Genomic DNA, 16,813 nt, shown 5'->3' on the forward strand with positions numbered 1-16,813 from the left:
GTAATTTTCTTGTAACAGATAATGTAGGCAAACCATAATATGTGCACTGTTGAATGACACTATGGACAATATTCTGATTTGAAATCTGAAGTTGACATTGTAAGGGAGAAACAGTAGAAAATCAAAGTCAGAGCTGCTAAAAGTGACGCGTTTAAGGAAGCCAAGCCTTTTAACAGCACACATCTTGGCAACTGAAGAGCAAGAGGCTTAAAACAGGCGCAATCTTCGAATAAGAACGAGGTCACAGAGCTCGCTAAGTCTATTAATATGATTAGGAATTGGATATTTATTTTATTATTTTATTTATTTATTTTTTTTTTTTTTTTGCACCGACTACTTTTGGTCATAGTACGCCAGTTCGTAGGCTACTCCAGTTCACCAGCAGATTTACGTGTTGTGGTCACTAAAAATTGTGAATTACTGACGTGGGGAGGAGGACCCTACTTCCTCGGTCTACGATCAGTTAACAGCCTCGACTGATTGAGCCTTTAAGTATTCGAAACCAAAATTCTCCAAACGAGTAACAAGAGACGAAACCATTAGATAAACTGAGGACATCAATATTAAGTATCGAATAAACTACCACAAAACGATGGGAAACTGTATATTTAACATAGTCTGTACTAAATATATATCGCATTTTATCAAATTTGTTATTCGGTGATCTCAATAAAATATTGACAGTAAAATAATGACAATTTCTGAAACGTTTTAATTTTCCTGTAAGTCTTGATCAATTTGAAAATTCCATCGATTAGGATCCCAAAAATTCCCCCTGATTTAGAAACAAAAATAGATTATTCTGGAAAAACTTCAAAAAGCTTGAGGAAAATTCGAAAAATTTCAGCCACAAAAATACAGCAGATAAAAATACAATGTTGCATTTAGTTGTAACATCTGAAATACGTAAACTTTAATTTTACGCTTTTTATCAATAGACCAAAGTTCCTGCGCATTATTTGTGGCAGCGTATGGCTTTTTATCTGAACATGCTTACTGGTGACAACATTACGTTATCCGAGAATAGACCTACAGAGGTAAAGTTCATTAATCAACGAGTAGTCAGTGCGTGCCCTCGGGGAGGTGCAACGGTTACAACACATCTCGGTCCAATATGAAGAGAAGCCTACCCTCAATCCAGGCAAGGATACTACCTCCTTGCTATCCTTTTCCCCAACGTTAATTCTCGCATCGGGTCCCCTGAATTTTATAACCGGCCCTGGGTGTAGTACTCGTAGACAGCTTGTCCTCCGTAGAAGTATAGTTCACCATTTGTCACCATCTTGAATTCAATATGAAAAAATTCTAGAGTCGTAGTTGGGATTTTTTATCCCCAAAAAACTGGCGTGGCGAGCCAACTCGCGCAGTTTATGAAAGGGTTTATCAGCAAGGATGGGCTGAGAGCTGAGAATGATAGGTTTAATGACGACACGGGGGCAAAGTGGAATGTTTAGAAGGTCATATAACAGGTTTAATAGCTGAAAACACTGGCTTAGCGAGCCACTGTTCGGTTAGTGGAATGCTTGAACTATGAAGCTGAATACAAAGACTGTTTTTATAACTACAAAGACTGTTAAATAGTGAATAAGACTTAGAAGTCTTATTCACTATTAGAAAATTGAACATAATTATATATTCTTTTAAATAGAGTATTTTACAATAACAACAGCAACCCCTTCAGGATCACAGAATGGTTTAACACCGAGCAGGAAGAGATCAGGAGAAAAACAAGAACAACCCGAAGTCGGCCATAGAGAAGCATCATAACCCGGAAAGAAGGCGAAAGAAAATTGGTGGGAGGGGTCTCCTTCGGAAGAAACGAAGATAGAAAGATGGACAAAGAAAGCATTCCATTGCAACCCTACATTGACTTTCATCAAGCCCACACAGATAAAATAACTGCCAACGCATAGCTCACTAGTGGGACGTTCTTCCGTGAGACTGAAGGATTCATGCACGCTCGACACCCAAGACCAGGTAATCAACAGCAGGACCTATAAAAAATACATTGCCAAGGGCTCCAGAGTGACAGATGACACATGTTAACGACGTCACCTGCCATCTCAGAAACGATTCAACACATCACCGTAGGATACGGGGTGATCATCCAGACGAAGTACACTAATAGACACGACCAGGTCGCCTGGATAACACGAGGAGGGGGGGGGGGGGGTTAAAAAAAGGTTTGTATTCACTCAGAAATAGTTGATAGAAACATGAAGTTTTTTGTTTGATACCTTGAAATCCCTATAGCAGGGGTGGCCAATGAGTCGATCGCGGATTTAATTTCGGTCGATCACGAAGAATTTTAATTTTACAGTCATCCCTCGATTTGTGCACCTTGTGCAATGAAATTTTTGAGATGGTAAATCGCGGCACATTTTGAAGGAAAAAAGTAGATCGCATCACAAATTAAGTTGGCCACTCCTGCTCTACAGCAACCACACAAATTTTGGTTTAAAGATGACAATTTTTTTTTTTTTTTTTTCCTTGCTGCGCTGAATGAAGTGTCACAATGGAATACAGATCAATGATTCGGTTCCTCTTTCTGAAAGAGAAAACACCCAAAAAGTTCCACAAAAAAATGGTCGCTGTTTATAGGGAAGACTGCCCAGGTTAGTTGTTATTATTAGGAGCATTAGCAACTAAGGCCATATTGTTCCGGGATATGCGGTGGTCATCCCTGACCTTTCCGCATCCTCCGTATTTGGTGGTGACGGGCTCGAACCCCGGTCTAATCAAGAAGCGTGTGCTACGCACTGCTGCTCCTTCCCACCTGGCTACGGAGGCGCCTGCCCAGGTTAGTGTTGTTGCACATTCGTAAATTCAAATGTGGAAGAACATCAGGGCATCATAAAGAAATCCCAGTACACACAGCAACTGCTATAACAGAAGAAAGTGTTGCAAAAATTGAAGCATTAATCCTGGAAGATTGACGTATTAACGTCGAAGAATTAACTGAAGAACTCCAAATTAGTGTAGGGTCTACGGAAAACATTATCCATCAACAATTGCATATGAGTAAAGTGATGCGTTCCCAGACTTCTGACCCCTTACCATTAGAAGGAAAGGGCACAATGTGCACATGAAATGCTGTTGATGTGCCAGGAAAAGCAATGCGTTTTTTTTTTTTTTTTTTTTCACGGCTAGTCACTATGGATGAAACTTGGATTCATCACCATGATGCCGAAAGTAAGCAAATGTCAAAACAATGGAAGCTTGTAGAATCTGCAAGGGCAAAGGTAATCCTGTAATTTTTTTTTTGGGATCAGCAACTGTGTAATACTAACATATTACCATTAAACGGGTTGTACTGGGACGGCGAAGTATTATTCCAACCATAAAGCTACGTGCTGCTATAAAAGAAAAATAAAAAAACGAAGAAAGCTGTCAAAAAGCGAGCGCCTTCTCCACGTTATGTTTTTTCACGGCTAGTCACTATGGATGAAACTTGGATTCATCACCAAGATGCCGAAAGTAAGCAAATATCAAAACAATGGAAGCTTGCAGAATCTGCAAGGGCAAAGGTAATCCTGTAATTTTTTTTGGGATCAGCAACTGTGTAATACTAACATATTACCATCAAACGGATTGTATTGGGACGGCGAAGTATTATTTCAACCATAAAGCTACGTGCTGCTATAAAAGAAAAAAAAAAAAAAAAAAAAAAACGAAAAGCTGTCAAAAAGCGTGCGCCTCCTCCACGATATTTGCCCCCCCCCCCCTGTTTCTCCATGCTGTACTGAGATGTCTCCACTCATTTCGGTTTTAAATATTGTTGCATCCTGCTTATTCCCCCGACCTTACACCCTCGGATTTTTTTCTCTTTACTGTTCTGAAGTCCTTTCTTCGTGAAAAACAGTTTGCTGCTAATGATGAAATGATTTCTATTAGAAACTATAGTACTTAGTACCGTGCTTGGGTTGGAGATTGAGAGGACGAAAGAAGATATTTGTTGACATTGGACTTGAACTTCTGTAGACTGTAATTTTCAGGAAATACGTATGAAGGAAGGTTGTTCCAGAAAACGGCAGCTGAATGAATAAACGAGGAAGATGAAAAGTTGGTTCTGTAAGTTTGAAGTTGGACAGTAAATGGATGTTGGCTGGTGGCGGCACGTGTTCGGACTGTTTTGAAAGAGAGAGCGGGAATTATAGAAGCCAATTCAGAAGAACAGTGCCCGTGGAAGTATCTGTAGAAAAGGCATGCAGCAGAAACAGTACGTTATGAGACAGCGAATGGAGAGACTTTTAGAGATGAATCATTAATTAACCTAACTGCCCTCTTCTGAATGGAATCAAGAAGCCTGAGTGAGGTTTTGGGAGCATCGCCCCAGATGTGGGAACAATATTCCATGGCAGGGGGGGGGGATTTGCGATTTATACAGAGTGAGCAGCTGTTTGGAAGAAAAGTAACGCCGAGAGTGAAAGAGAAACAAGTTTTTTAGATGCAGAGGAAGCAATATTTGTAATGTGCTTGTGCCAAGAGAGATTAGAAGTCAGGGTAATCCCCAAAAGAAATATCATTTTGCCTAGAAATCGGAGTGTCACTAAAGATAAGCATAGGAGCAGAAGAATCCTTTTTGCGAGATATAAGTTTTAGAAGGGTTGAAATCAACTAAGTTGTCTTTGCCCCACTGAAGAAATACATGAAGATCGGCATTTAAGGAATTGGTAGCAGATTTTCGAGAAGTTGATGCAGATTGAGCAGGGCAAGGTTCTCAAAATGGAAAGTGGAATGCAATGTGTTATCATCGGCAAAACTATGGATAGGATTTCCAGTTAATGGAAGAAGGTCATTAATAAACAAGAGGAAAAGAACTGAACCTTTGAGGACACCGGCATTAGTGGAGAAGTTAGAAGACAGAGAGCCACCTACCATCACCCTCAGTGAGCGATCAGAGAGAAAACTGGATAACCAATTACTAAAAACAGTTGGCAAACTATAAGATGGTAGCTTGTTTTGAAAACCTTTATGCCAAACACGATCAAAAGCCTTTGAGATGTCAAGAGCAACTACTTGCGTTTCACCGAACCTTTCCATTGAATTAGTCCATAAATGTGTAACATAAGCTAGAATATCACTAGTGGATCGACACTGACGGAATCCATACTGGTGATCGTTCATCAGACGGAAAGTTTCTAGGTAGTTTAAGAGTTGGCAGTTAATTGATTTCTCCATTACTTTAGAAAGAATAGAAGTAATTGCAATGGGACGATATTTGGATGGGAGGGATTTGTAACCCTTTTTAGGAACTGGCTGGATATGAGCAAATTTCTAAGCAGAAGGAAAAACACCTTTGGAATAAGAAAGTGAAAAAAGGCGGCAAAGAACAGGAGTAAGTTCAGGAGCACAGGTTTTGAGAACAAGTGGAGAAATACCATCGGGACCTGGAGCTTTCTTAGCATCAAGATTCATCAAAATCCTTCTGACATCCTTTTGGAAGACCACAGGAGGCATTGAATGGAGCATGTTGAGAATGGTGGGAGGTGATTTACCAAGATCATTAATACATGAGTTGGAAGGAAAATGGGATGCTAGCAGATCAGCTTTATCCTTGGCTGAAGTGACAACACAACCATCTGGTTTGGACAGAGGTGGGAGCAGAGATGGGCAGAAATTGCGGCCAATAGCTTTGGCAAGAGACCAGAATGCTCGGCTACCATTAGGGCAAGAAGCAAGTTTTCTACTCTTAGCCTGTTGAAACTCTAGTTTGGACTGATTAATAACTGCTTTACAATTGTTGCGAGCTTTGGTGTAGGCAGAAAATGAGACTGAAGAATTAGAAAGAAGCCAATTACGATATGTAACATTCTTCTCCTGAACAGCCTTAGCACATTTATTGGAAAACCAAGGTTTAAATAAAGGACGAGATTTTAAAGAGGAGTATTGGATAAAGGATTCCATTCCTGCAAGAATAATTTCACTGACACGATCTGAGCAAACGTTGATATCAGAAGTTTTGAAACGGCAATCCGACCAAGGAAAAGACATCTCGCAGGTCATCCCATTTTGCATTCTTGTAATGCCAAACAACACGAGGTTGGGAACAGTCATGAGATAAAGGCTCCATTGGAGAAGAGACAATCACCAAGTTGTGATCTGAAGTGCCTAAAGGACCTCTCATTTCGACCATGTACTTAGAAGGGTTGTTTGTGAGAAAAAGATCAAGCGTGTTGGCTGTACAAAGGGTACTAGGAAAGTTTTGCAATATGACGCAACAATGAATCACAGGAAGCTGCATGTTGAGACATGTTCTTACATGCATAGTAGCCGCCGCGCCAAGTCGATGGGCTCAGTTATTCATTAGTAGTGAGAGAGTGCTTGCGATGGCATCGTGGTCACGAAATGAGATAAGGCCAGTTTTGCGGTATAATTTCGTGCGTGGTTTAACCATAGACCAGTGCTTAGAAGAAATGACTCTTGCACTAGATGATGATTGTCCACATCGTACAACGATATTCAGGTGGTATAGAGAATTCCAAAGGGGAAATTTAACTCTGGAGGATTCGGAGAGGCCGGGAAGGCCACGAACGTCAGTTACGGAGGAAAACGTTACTGCTGTGAGGAAAATGCTTGACGAAAACAGGCGAGTGACCTACCAACAGATAGAGGATACTTTGGGCCTAAATGCACCAGCAATTCGTTCGATTCTGCAAGATCATTTGCACGTGAAGAAACTTTGTTCTCTCTGGGTGCCGCATCAACTGACTGAAGAGCAGATGACACGACGTGTGACTTGGTGCCGGGAGATGTTAAAAAAGTTTGATAAGGGACAATCTCGGTATGTGAACAACATCGTGACAGGTGACGAGACTTGGCTGTACTATTACGATCTGCCGAACAAGGCTCAAAACAAAGTTTGGGTCTTTGATGATGACGACATACCCGTAATTGTCAGAAAATCCCGATCTGTAAAGAAGAAAATGATAGCTGTATTTTTCAAATCGAGTGGAATTGTGGAACGTGTCGTTTTGGACACGCAGAAGACAGTCACAGCTAAGTGGTATACTGAACGATGCCTGCCTAAAGTCATTGGATCTATGAAGAACCTGCGGCCAAAGTCAAGAATGGACACCTGGTACCTCCATCACGATAATGCTCCAGCTCACCGCGCCAAAGCCTGCACCGAATATTTGACCACGACAGGACTGAAACTTCTCGAGCACCCTCCCTACAGTCCAGACCTTGCTCCCTGCGACTTTGCACTGTTCCCGCATGTGAAAATGAAGCTAAAAGGGAGGCGGTTTTCCAGTGATGAGGACTTTCTACGGGCTTGGGACAACGAGTGTGCTTTACTCCCTAGTGAAACTTGGCAGAACTGGTTTAAAGATTGGTTTCGGAGGATGGAGAGGTGTATTGAATGTAGAGGAAATTACTTTGAAAAAATTAAATAAACAAAGCTGTATTGCAAAACTTTCCTAGTACCCTTTGTATGATTAATATTGTCCGATATTCTTGTAGGCAAATGTCCAAGGTCATTAGTAATTGCAAAAGCCTCAGAATCTCGACCAGCTGGGTCAGTGTGACTAGAAAATGGAAGCCAGCTGGAGTTGTGAATATTAAAATCACCACGGAAAATTACCTCACTGTTAGGAAAGTTGGACTGGAGAAAGTCAAGTTGCAAAGAGAGGAAGTCAAAGAGCTCCAAGTGATTAGTGGAGTTGGGAGAACGGTAGAGACAACAGATAAATGTAACACAATGAGGTAGAGAGATTTTAAGCCAGAGAAGATCAAAGAGAAGATTCTAAACTGCAAAGTTTCTGACAGGGAATATCAGAACGGACATATGCCCAAGTACCACCTTTGAGGCGAAAGGAATCATACAGCGAATAATTTGGGCATCTGAGATGAGCAGTAGTTGAATCAACCGATAACTGGGATTCTGTCAGAAAAAAGTACATGGGGTTTGGCAGACTGCAAGTGGAAATGGACATTGTTGAGATTAGAATTGAGACCTCGTATATTTGTGAAATGAATTAGGAAGTGCTTGGGAGGTTTAGATCTTTTCGCAGATAAGCTTGCTCTATTAGTTTGACAATTCATGGTGTATTCAATAGTAAGAAAAAGTGGGTGGGATATGCTGTATGAAGTAATGAAATTTTTGGATATAGCGTACACATCGTAAGAATATACCCAGAACCTTGACATAACGTGGCCTCGACAATGCTCCCCGCATACACACTACTCGGACTCCCCCCAGTCACAGAGTAGAGGTAGCACTAGCTACCTCTACACTAGCTGATCCGGAAGCCTCCTAGAGAGTTACCAATAGGTTCGGTCCGGTGTACTAACTAGCGGCTGGACTGCGAACACCGTTTTAGAGCTGTACCCTCGAAATGTAAGGAATATTGGATCTCGCCAAGATGTTCATCATAACCTCAAAAGTCATCAATCATACTGCATGATGGAAGAGATAGGGAAGGGTTGACCGGAACTTAGCTCTAGAGACTAAATATGGGTTCCGCTACTTCAAGCCTCCAATAAGCAAAGTGGTGGTATTGCACCGGTTGATGAGAGTCATCTACCACCTAGTACTACCTGGTAACATAGAGGGACTGCATTCCTCCATGTGGTGTGGGCACCACACCTCGACCCCTGCTTACTACGTTGGTTCACACCTGGGTGGTCACCCACCATGTATTTGTGCATGGAGGTTATACCTAGGATTACTAACAGTCCCACCATCGTGAAGGTGCAAGCAGAGGATTTGGCTGTCACAGACCGTCCGGACTTCGCCGAAATTGGGTCCACTTGACTTGAGTGTCACCCGAATATCAGTTCCATCAGCGTTTTAGACTCCCGGGTAGCAAGTATAGCTTGTCTGGCATATCTGAGAGAATGTATGTGACAACCTCTAGTTGTTGGCACATCGGCTTCTGTGGCTATAATGCACCTCCCAAGGTTTTTTTCACTAATCTGCTCCAAGCCCGAGGCAGGCACACTTTACCCACTCGCTAGCCCGGAAGTGTACTGAGAGGTGGCAAAAATGTGTTATCTTGTTTGGTGACTATGTTGAAAAAGTGTAATAATACTTGGCGTTTGTTTCGACCTTCTATCGCAACTGCTTCTGGGTGAATACAAATTTTTTTTTTACCCCCTTCTCCAGTACATCAGACGATAGCGAGCAAATACCAGTTGATCAAAAAAAGGTGAAAACACCTAGAAGGAACTCCAAAAATTAGCAATCCTGGATACTTTTTTTACATGTTATGAATACTGTAGGATAGCCACAGAATTCCTCGACCAATAATAGAAACCGGGCATAACCACACCACGCATCTGTACCTGCACTCGTCGCAGGATGGAAAAAATCCACGAGGAGAAGGAAGCAGATAATATTTTGAAAAGTAAAATGATATATAAATTAGATAAAATGTAAGAAAAAATGTGAAATGGGATTCATATCTTACTTTTAAACAGGATTTTCTCCTAAGCCCTGGAAAAATGTGAAGTAAAAGCTAGTCGAAGTGTCAATAATTAAGAAAAAAAAAAAGGGGGGGGGGGGGTCCGCTTTATACTGAAATCGACAGCACAGAGCCCGAGGCCTTCCGGTAAGATCTGCTAGCGAATCCACGGTTGCAGCTGCAAATGCGCCCACTTCCTTGCTACAGCTGTTGTCTTTCAGAAGAAAGAAGTCCTCCTTACCGTCAGTGAAGTGTGATTTCAGCTGCATTTCTTTACCCACAAAGAACTTTTGCAAATTCGTAGTGGTCAAGGTACTCCTTATGAGAGGTCGGTGTCATTATAAAGAAAATTTCCTCATTATTTATCAGTAATATAATTTTGTCAGCAAACTTACAAAGATTTCTATTATTGCGTATTAATATATGTTAAATGGACATCTAAAATGACAGTCCCTTTAGATATTTTCGAAGGAAGCGTTGGGTTAGCTTAAAATAAGCGCTAGGCACTAAGTCTATGAGAAGTCAATATAATATAATGCTCAAACTGTGTATTCTAGGACCAGCTTGCAGGATGAAAAGAATGCAGTTTCCGGAGCTGAAGGAAAACTATGCAACCCACGAGCGAAACTAACTCATCTATTCTGTGAAAAATGCCCATAAAAAGTTTTCCTCGTACCCATCATACCATCTGTTTGCCGTGAGAGTTTTCTAAATAAGCAAACATTTTGAATTTCTAAACCAGAAAATATCTTAAGAGAATGAAAATTTTGATTTAGATTTCTCGAGACCAAAGAGCCTGAACTTAGGCGACATAACATCTTAAACGGGTTCCACTGTATATTTTAAACAACCCAATGGCATTTATTTAAAACACTGAAAATTTGCTTCAATTTATACTGAAATACGTAATGAAATACTTACAAATCTAGTAGAAAAATACAACAAAAATAAATTTTGTGAAATTAAACAATCTGGGATCTGCTATAGTTAAAACTATATATCCTTCCCCTGCAAAGAAAGTTCAGCAATTTTCTTACACATAAATCAAATGCAATTTATGCAAAAAATATTTTTTATAAAAAATGCTTATAAATTCATATTAAGTATTACTGAAAACAAGGATACGAACCCAGGCGCTTAATTTTCTTTAATACTTTCATTTTCCCAGCAAGTTTTACTCAGCAAATCTCTACACACACACTCCGCACAGAGTCAGCTGATGCACAGACCTGTCTCGTCTCACAGAGAAAGACAAACAAGCATATTTCACAGCTAATTTCCGCCTGACAAGAAAACCTGCAGTCAAGTATTCATGAGAAGTTGAACACCACACCCGACAAGACTAGCACCACTGACTGAGTCAATTCAACGGCGAAGCAGCGTTACTACTGAAGAGGGCGCGGATGCAACTACACACCAAAATCTATGAATGAGGAAAGGGAGTTTCCAAAACTATCTAGTCTCGTTCGTCGCACATGACAAGACCCCCGCCGCCCTTTACAGTATCAAAGGGGCAATACAACGACGCGTGCTCTTGCCATTCAAAACTTACGCAACGTAGTGGTGGGTTCATCCAAGTCTAATCTAAACAGCTGCTTCTCTAAAATACGACTGACAAAAGGCCGATGTTAATCTATAACGCTGACTCTATACGAATCCAACACTTGAGAGCATACTGTGTCCCGACCAGTCTCCACATAGCTAAGCGGTTCACTTAGCCACTAGCGGAAATGCAACCGTCTGTACTTCCTTCTCCAAGCAGATGAAACACCTGGATGGGTCAAACCACTAATAACACACAGGAGTGAGGGGTTCACACGTGTAAATTTGTGGGACAGTATTTATAGAAGCTTGCTAATCATGAAAGAGTAGCAATAGTTATTTATAATTTTCTACTTGTTGTTACTTTAGGTCAATGAAATAGTGTTCGTACTGCCAAACAATCCACGCTGCTTCACGTTATTCCCGTAGCGTCCCCCCTCCCTTCCGGAGGAAACCGGAAGTACAGAAGGGCAGTTAACAGTAAGAACAGAGCGGAAGTAGAACAAAAGCGAAACCTTCATGTCCAGTCAATCTCGACAGGAAGGAGTGACCATGGCACTGAGAATTGTGTTCTCCACCCTGACAGGAAACTCATTTCCCAACGGATATATGGGACAGTTATTGGTACCGTCTCCCCCCCCCCCCGGTTACTTTTCGTTCGGTGTCTGTTCTTTGGTTATTAACAATTTTTCGTGGAACGCCTTGATATATATATACTGTATATATAGTCAAGATTCCAACAGTTCCTTGGTGACGTAAATAATCCAATACAGTCTAAGTCTAGTACGCGCTTTGTTATTTTTGATAATCAACATACAGTACTCTAGTAGTACAGTGTCTATGCGTTGAAGGACCGAAAAATAGAAGCCTGTTGACAGAGGACTTTAATCTCTGCAGACTGAGATGAAATTTTCAGGAAATACACGCGAAGGAAGGTGTTGTTCCAAAGAAGAAATTGTAGAAATAAGTGAGGAAAGGAAAAATTTAGTTTGGGAGTTTGGAGCTGATATGTGAAAGGGTGTTGACTAGTTCAGACTGTTTTGAAAGATGTGAAATCACAGATGCTAACTAAAAAGAAAAGAACCCATAGAAATATCTCAAAAAAGACATGCAGCCAGGAGCGGAATCCAGACTATTTTTAAGGAAGGGGCTGATATAACAAAGATGATATATTTCTACGAGAGGCGATACAATGATGATAATAATGACTAACTGAAAATTAAGCTCGAATTTATCTCGACTTTTAACCAGCCTTTACTAAACAACACATATACAGTACAATGCGAATAGCCACCATAAAACTTCATATCAGTATTTATTCCAATTTACTCATGCTTTAGGGAGGAGAGTGGCGACAATCCCCCTCTTGGTTAGGCACTGCACGTAGCAGAAACGGAACACCTGTGTGTGTGAGAGAGATCGGTCGTTAATGCTATCTTTCACACAGAAGAAAACCTTATGTAAAACTTCTAAAAAAACTAAAACAATTTTGCCGACTGTAAAGGTGTCGGGACTATGAAACACCGAAGTAAATCGAGGTCTAAAAAGTAAAAAATCACAATAATAATCTAGTAGTACTGAAATGAAAAAGGTTGGTCATAAATCTATTTTAAAGCTGCTAAATCCATAAGTAACAAGCAGTATTTGAAAGCCAAACAACCAAGAACAGGCAGAACTTTTTTTTTTTGGGCCAAGTTAGGCATTATTAAATTCCTTTAAATTACGGTACTCTTTCCAGTACGTATATCCTAATCGCTTTTGTCGCATCCATTCCCGCTGCTCTGTTTGCTCGCCCTCTCTCGGGTCTTCAAGCTAGTCTCCCCAGTTGCTTCTCGACATACAGCATGAATTTTCTTATTCTCTTTTAACATTAGTGACGACTGTTTTTGAAGCACAGTCAGACGTACTTGCATTTTAAGAGGTCTATTACCCAGAATTTATGAGAATGGTGTAACAACTTCAAATAATACCATGTCTGTATAATTTAAACAGGTTTAAGGCTTTTAAAAATTTTATTTATTTTAATTAAAACGTCCCCTTTAGCATTTGATGTATGTCTCAGTCTATATATATTCCTTCTCTAAAAGATTCTTTGAACTGTTGATACAACCATTCTTCGAATTGATGCTTGGATTTCAGCGCCCACCCAGCACAAGGTGTTGAATATCATTCAGATCACAAAACAACAGCTGATCGTAGCCATCAATTCTCTACCAGCCTTGTCAACCGCCGGTGATGGAGTTCCCCAATTCATGCTTAAATGCCTGTCCGTACATTATTCAGCCACTTTTGTCTTCAACCAGTTACTCTCGAACCAGACTTTTTCACAGCAGTGGAAAAACTATCTCATCAAACCTTCAGCTAAAGTTCAGTCGCCATCGCAACCTAAACACTACCGGCTCATCTCTAACTCCTCCAGCCTGCTAAAGCTTCTGGAGGCCTTACTCTCCATCCTCACTAAGCAGACCTTGTCCAGCAATCCAGACCAAATTCACTACTCCCTTCCAAACAGATCAACGATCCCCAATCTGCTAGCGACCACGAGTACTATCTTGTCAGCATTTGAGAAAAGGCAAGAACTAGCTATTACTTACGTAGACATTGAGGACGCATTTAATGCCGTCCACGTAAACCAACTTCTCACTCTCCTGGAATGTCACTTCCAGATCACAGAGAACATACTATGCTTTCTCTCCTCTCTTCTGCATGACAGAGTTGTAAAGCTTCATACAAGAGCTCGCACCCTTACAAGATCCGTCACTGCAGGAGTCTAACAAGGAGGGGTTTTTCGGGCCTTCTGTTTTCATCTATCATCTCCCCACGTGTTGCACATACTCGGTGTCTACTGAGCTATGCGGATGATATCAAAGATACTCACTCCCATTATCTGGAAAAAGCAGAAATTAACAACACTCTCACCACAGTCACGTCTTACCACTACGTCTTACCTCTGCCAGTTCGGTCTCAAGATCAATCCTGCTAAGTCCGAATTAATGGCGTATTCACTGAAGCAAACTCCTTCATCTTCGACCAATGGTGATATGCAAATTGCAGCGGACTAGCGCCGAAACCATCAAGAAACTATCCAGAACACCTCGAAAGCTGAAAGAACGTAACATGAGAGGCGTCGCCTGTCACGTTCTGTTGGCTTCGAACAAAGAGAATCGTTGCTCGGAACTCAGGTCGACGTTGTCGCAGCACACACACGTGTCAGTGTGCTGCATGATTTGGGTTACTACTGTCATGCAGCCGTCAAAAAGTCACTAATCAACCCCAAATAAACTCTACTAATCAACCCAGCATAAACTCTACTAGTCTAATGTTGGCTCTGCATTAGTTACACCTACCTAACATCTCGCGAGACCACCTTTTGCTTGTAATACAGCTAGTACCACGTCAAGCATGGAATCCACAGGTGTTACAGGATGTCTACCAATGTGGCCAGTAATACCAGCACATTTTCATGTGGATGGCCATAGCATCGAACGTCCTTTTCCAGTAGGTCCTAAACATACTCAATTTGGTTAAGATCATGTGAGCTGGGCAGCCATGGGAGAATACAAAGCATTCATTGTCATGTTCATAAAACCAGTTAGCATCTTGCCAGACCTTGTGACTTTGCACGTTGTCTTGTTGATGCTGGAGTTGTCTGGATACACTGTTATCATGAAGGGATGCAGTTGGCCAGAGATGACAGAAACGCAGGCATTCACATTGAGCCGCTGATTAATGGAGATAAAAGGACCCAGGGCATGCCATGTAAACGGTCCCCAAAATATAACACCGTTGCCTCGAGCCTGCCGAACGCCAACAGTGTATCCAGGTTTCATGGTTTGTTTGTTATTTGGTTTTTAGGAGCATTAGCAACTAAGGCCATATTGCTCCGGGAATATGCGGTGGTCATCCCACTGACCTTTCCGCATCCTCCTTATTTGGTGGTGACGGGCTCGAACCCCGGTCTAATCAAGAAGCGTGTGCTACGCACTGCTGCTCCTTCCCACCTGGCTACGGAGGCGCCTAGGTTTCATGGTCTCACGTTGCTTTCTCCAAATTCGGATATGCCCACCAGCATGATAGAGCTGGAAACCGTCTCCTCAGGCCAGGCAAAAAAATTTCCACAAAGTCAGTGGTCCAGTGTTGGTGCTGACTTGCCCATGCAAGGTATAGTTCCATGTCTTTCAGTGCGCATGGGTACCAATGACTGTCTTCGAATGCTATAGCCGAGCTTCAGAGAATGGTGCTGTTGACATGTACTGTCCAGAATATGGTCTTGACTTGGATGTGGTGAGACGTCGAACACACTGAGTAGATTGGCCCATTTTGCAGCATTATGAAGCGATGATCCACAGTGCCACTAGGATTTTATGACGTGGTTAGGTTGTGATTTAGTAGTTTGGCAGCCTCCATGGTGCCTGGGGGGGGGGCATTGTTCAAGATGCCTAGTGTGATCTGGTATCAACGAATACTACCTAGTTTGTAAGCTGGGAGTGTTCCTGGCTCTATGCAGCAGTTATGATTGGCTAAGTGCTGCTAGGATGTTGTTGTTATAGTGGGGTTTTACGAGCATCGGCAACTAAGGCCACGTTGCTCCGTGTATATTGCATGTGTTGTGATGTCGATTTTCTGTTTTGCTGGGAGAAAAAAATCATGCTATCTTCGCCTGAGACCGACTAACTCAGCGACATTGTGAAAAAGACCAATAAAAATTCCTCCCGTCATCGACGGGATTCGAACTCAGGTCTTTTCCATCCGGTGTGGAGAAACGGCGATCCTACCAACTTTGCCACCTACGAGGGCTTGTTGGATGTAGTAGGCAGTATGAAGATATCTGTGGTGTGATGAAAATATGAAGTTAAGTTTGGGCTGATGGCCAGTCCCCACCAAGAGGCTAAAGGTCGCACTCTTTCATTAAATCTTTTTGTTTTTTACATTTAAGTTGACCCAAAGCAGGATCTCTGCCAGTGCTCTAGTCGTAAAATTAGCAGAAGGTATACTCTATGAATGTTATTAATGTTATATATTTTAATATTTGTTTTTTAAAGTCTTTCAAAAACCAGAAGGTATACGACATTCACCTAAAAAAAATCCAGATGGTATACGGCGCATACTACACTACAGCCCTGATCTCTGCCTCTGTAATTTATAACAATAATAATAAACTGATTATTCTGGTTAAGTCGATATTGGCAGATGACAATTAGCCGTATATATGCGAGAGAACGAGGGACTAGTAGATGTTAACACCAGGGGCGAGCTGCCCCGAGGATTAAAGGGTGCACTTCACAACGTTCAAGGGGCGCCTGTAAACCATAACACCACCGCCTCCAGCCTGCAAAACACCAACAGTGCATCCAAGTTTCGTGGCCTCATGTTGCTTTCTCCAAATGCAGATAAGCCCATAAACACGATAGAACTGGAAACCGGATTCATCAGATCAGGTGAAAAATTTTCACGTTAGTGGTCAAGTGTGGGTGCTGTCGTGCCTGTGCAAGGCGCAGTTTCTTGTGTCTCACAGTGAACATAGATACCCGCGATAGCCTATAACGGCTAAAATGTAGATATTGGTCTTACTATCCCTACCTTGTACTGAGTGGTTAGCTGGGCACTGTGCTGTGTTATGAGATGAGACACACGACACTCACCACAGGCATCGACTTCATGCTCTCCCACGTGTGACCCTTTTCTGGTTTTTCAACTCTGTTGAGCCAGTCACAGCAGGCTTGGGACAGAACAGGATAGGAGCACTTAACCATGCTGGCTGTTTTCGAGATACTAGCACCCGCACGTTTCGCTCCCAAGCATCATCCCACGTTCGAAGCTGGTAAGATCTCGACGCTGTCCCATTCTTCCTCGCCGACACTCAA

The 16,813-nt window shown here is 41.8% G+C and overlaps 1 protein-coding gene across 2 annotated transcripts in view; it reads right to left on the reverse strand.

Moving 5' to 3' along the window:
- neur (E3 ubiquitin-protein ligase neur) overlaps positions 1-16,813 on the reverse strand; it is a 186,908-nt gene that overhangs the window by 79,772 nt on the left and 90,323 nt on the right. The window contains exon 1 of one of the 2 annotated variants that reach the window (XM_090384253.1): positions 10,537-10,908. The exons of the other annotated variant lie outside the window; for it this stretch is intronic. Within the exon in view, the coding sequence (XP_090240379.1) occupies positions 10,537-10,567 (31 nt within the window). The 5' untranslated portion in view covers positions 10,568-10,908. Of the gene's footprint in view, positions 1-10,536; positions 10,909-16,813 lie in introns of those variants that run through there. 2 annotated transcript variants of the gene reach the window in all.

This window comes from Mastigoproctus giganteus, chromosome 11, assembly GCF_048544385.1.
Source record: "Mastigoproctus giganteus isolate SK-2022 chromosome 11, ASM4854438v1, whole genome shotgun sequence".
Classification (NCBI taxonomy): Eukaryota; Metazoa; Arthropoda; class Arachnida; order Uropygi; family Thelyphonidae; genus Mastigoproctus; species Mastigoproctus giganteus.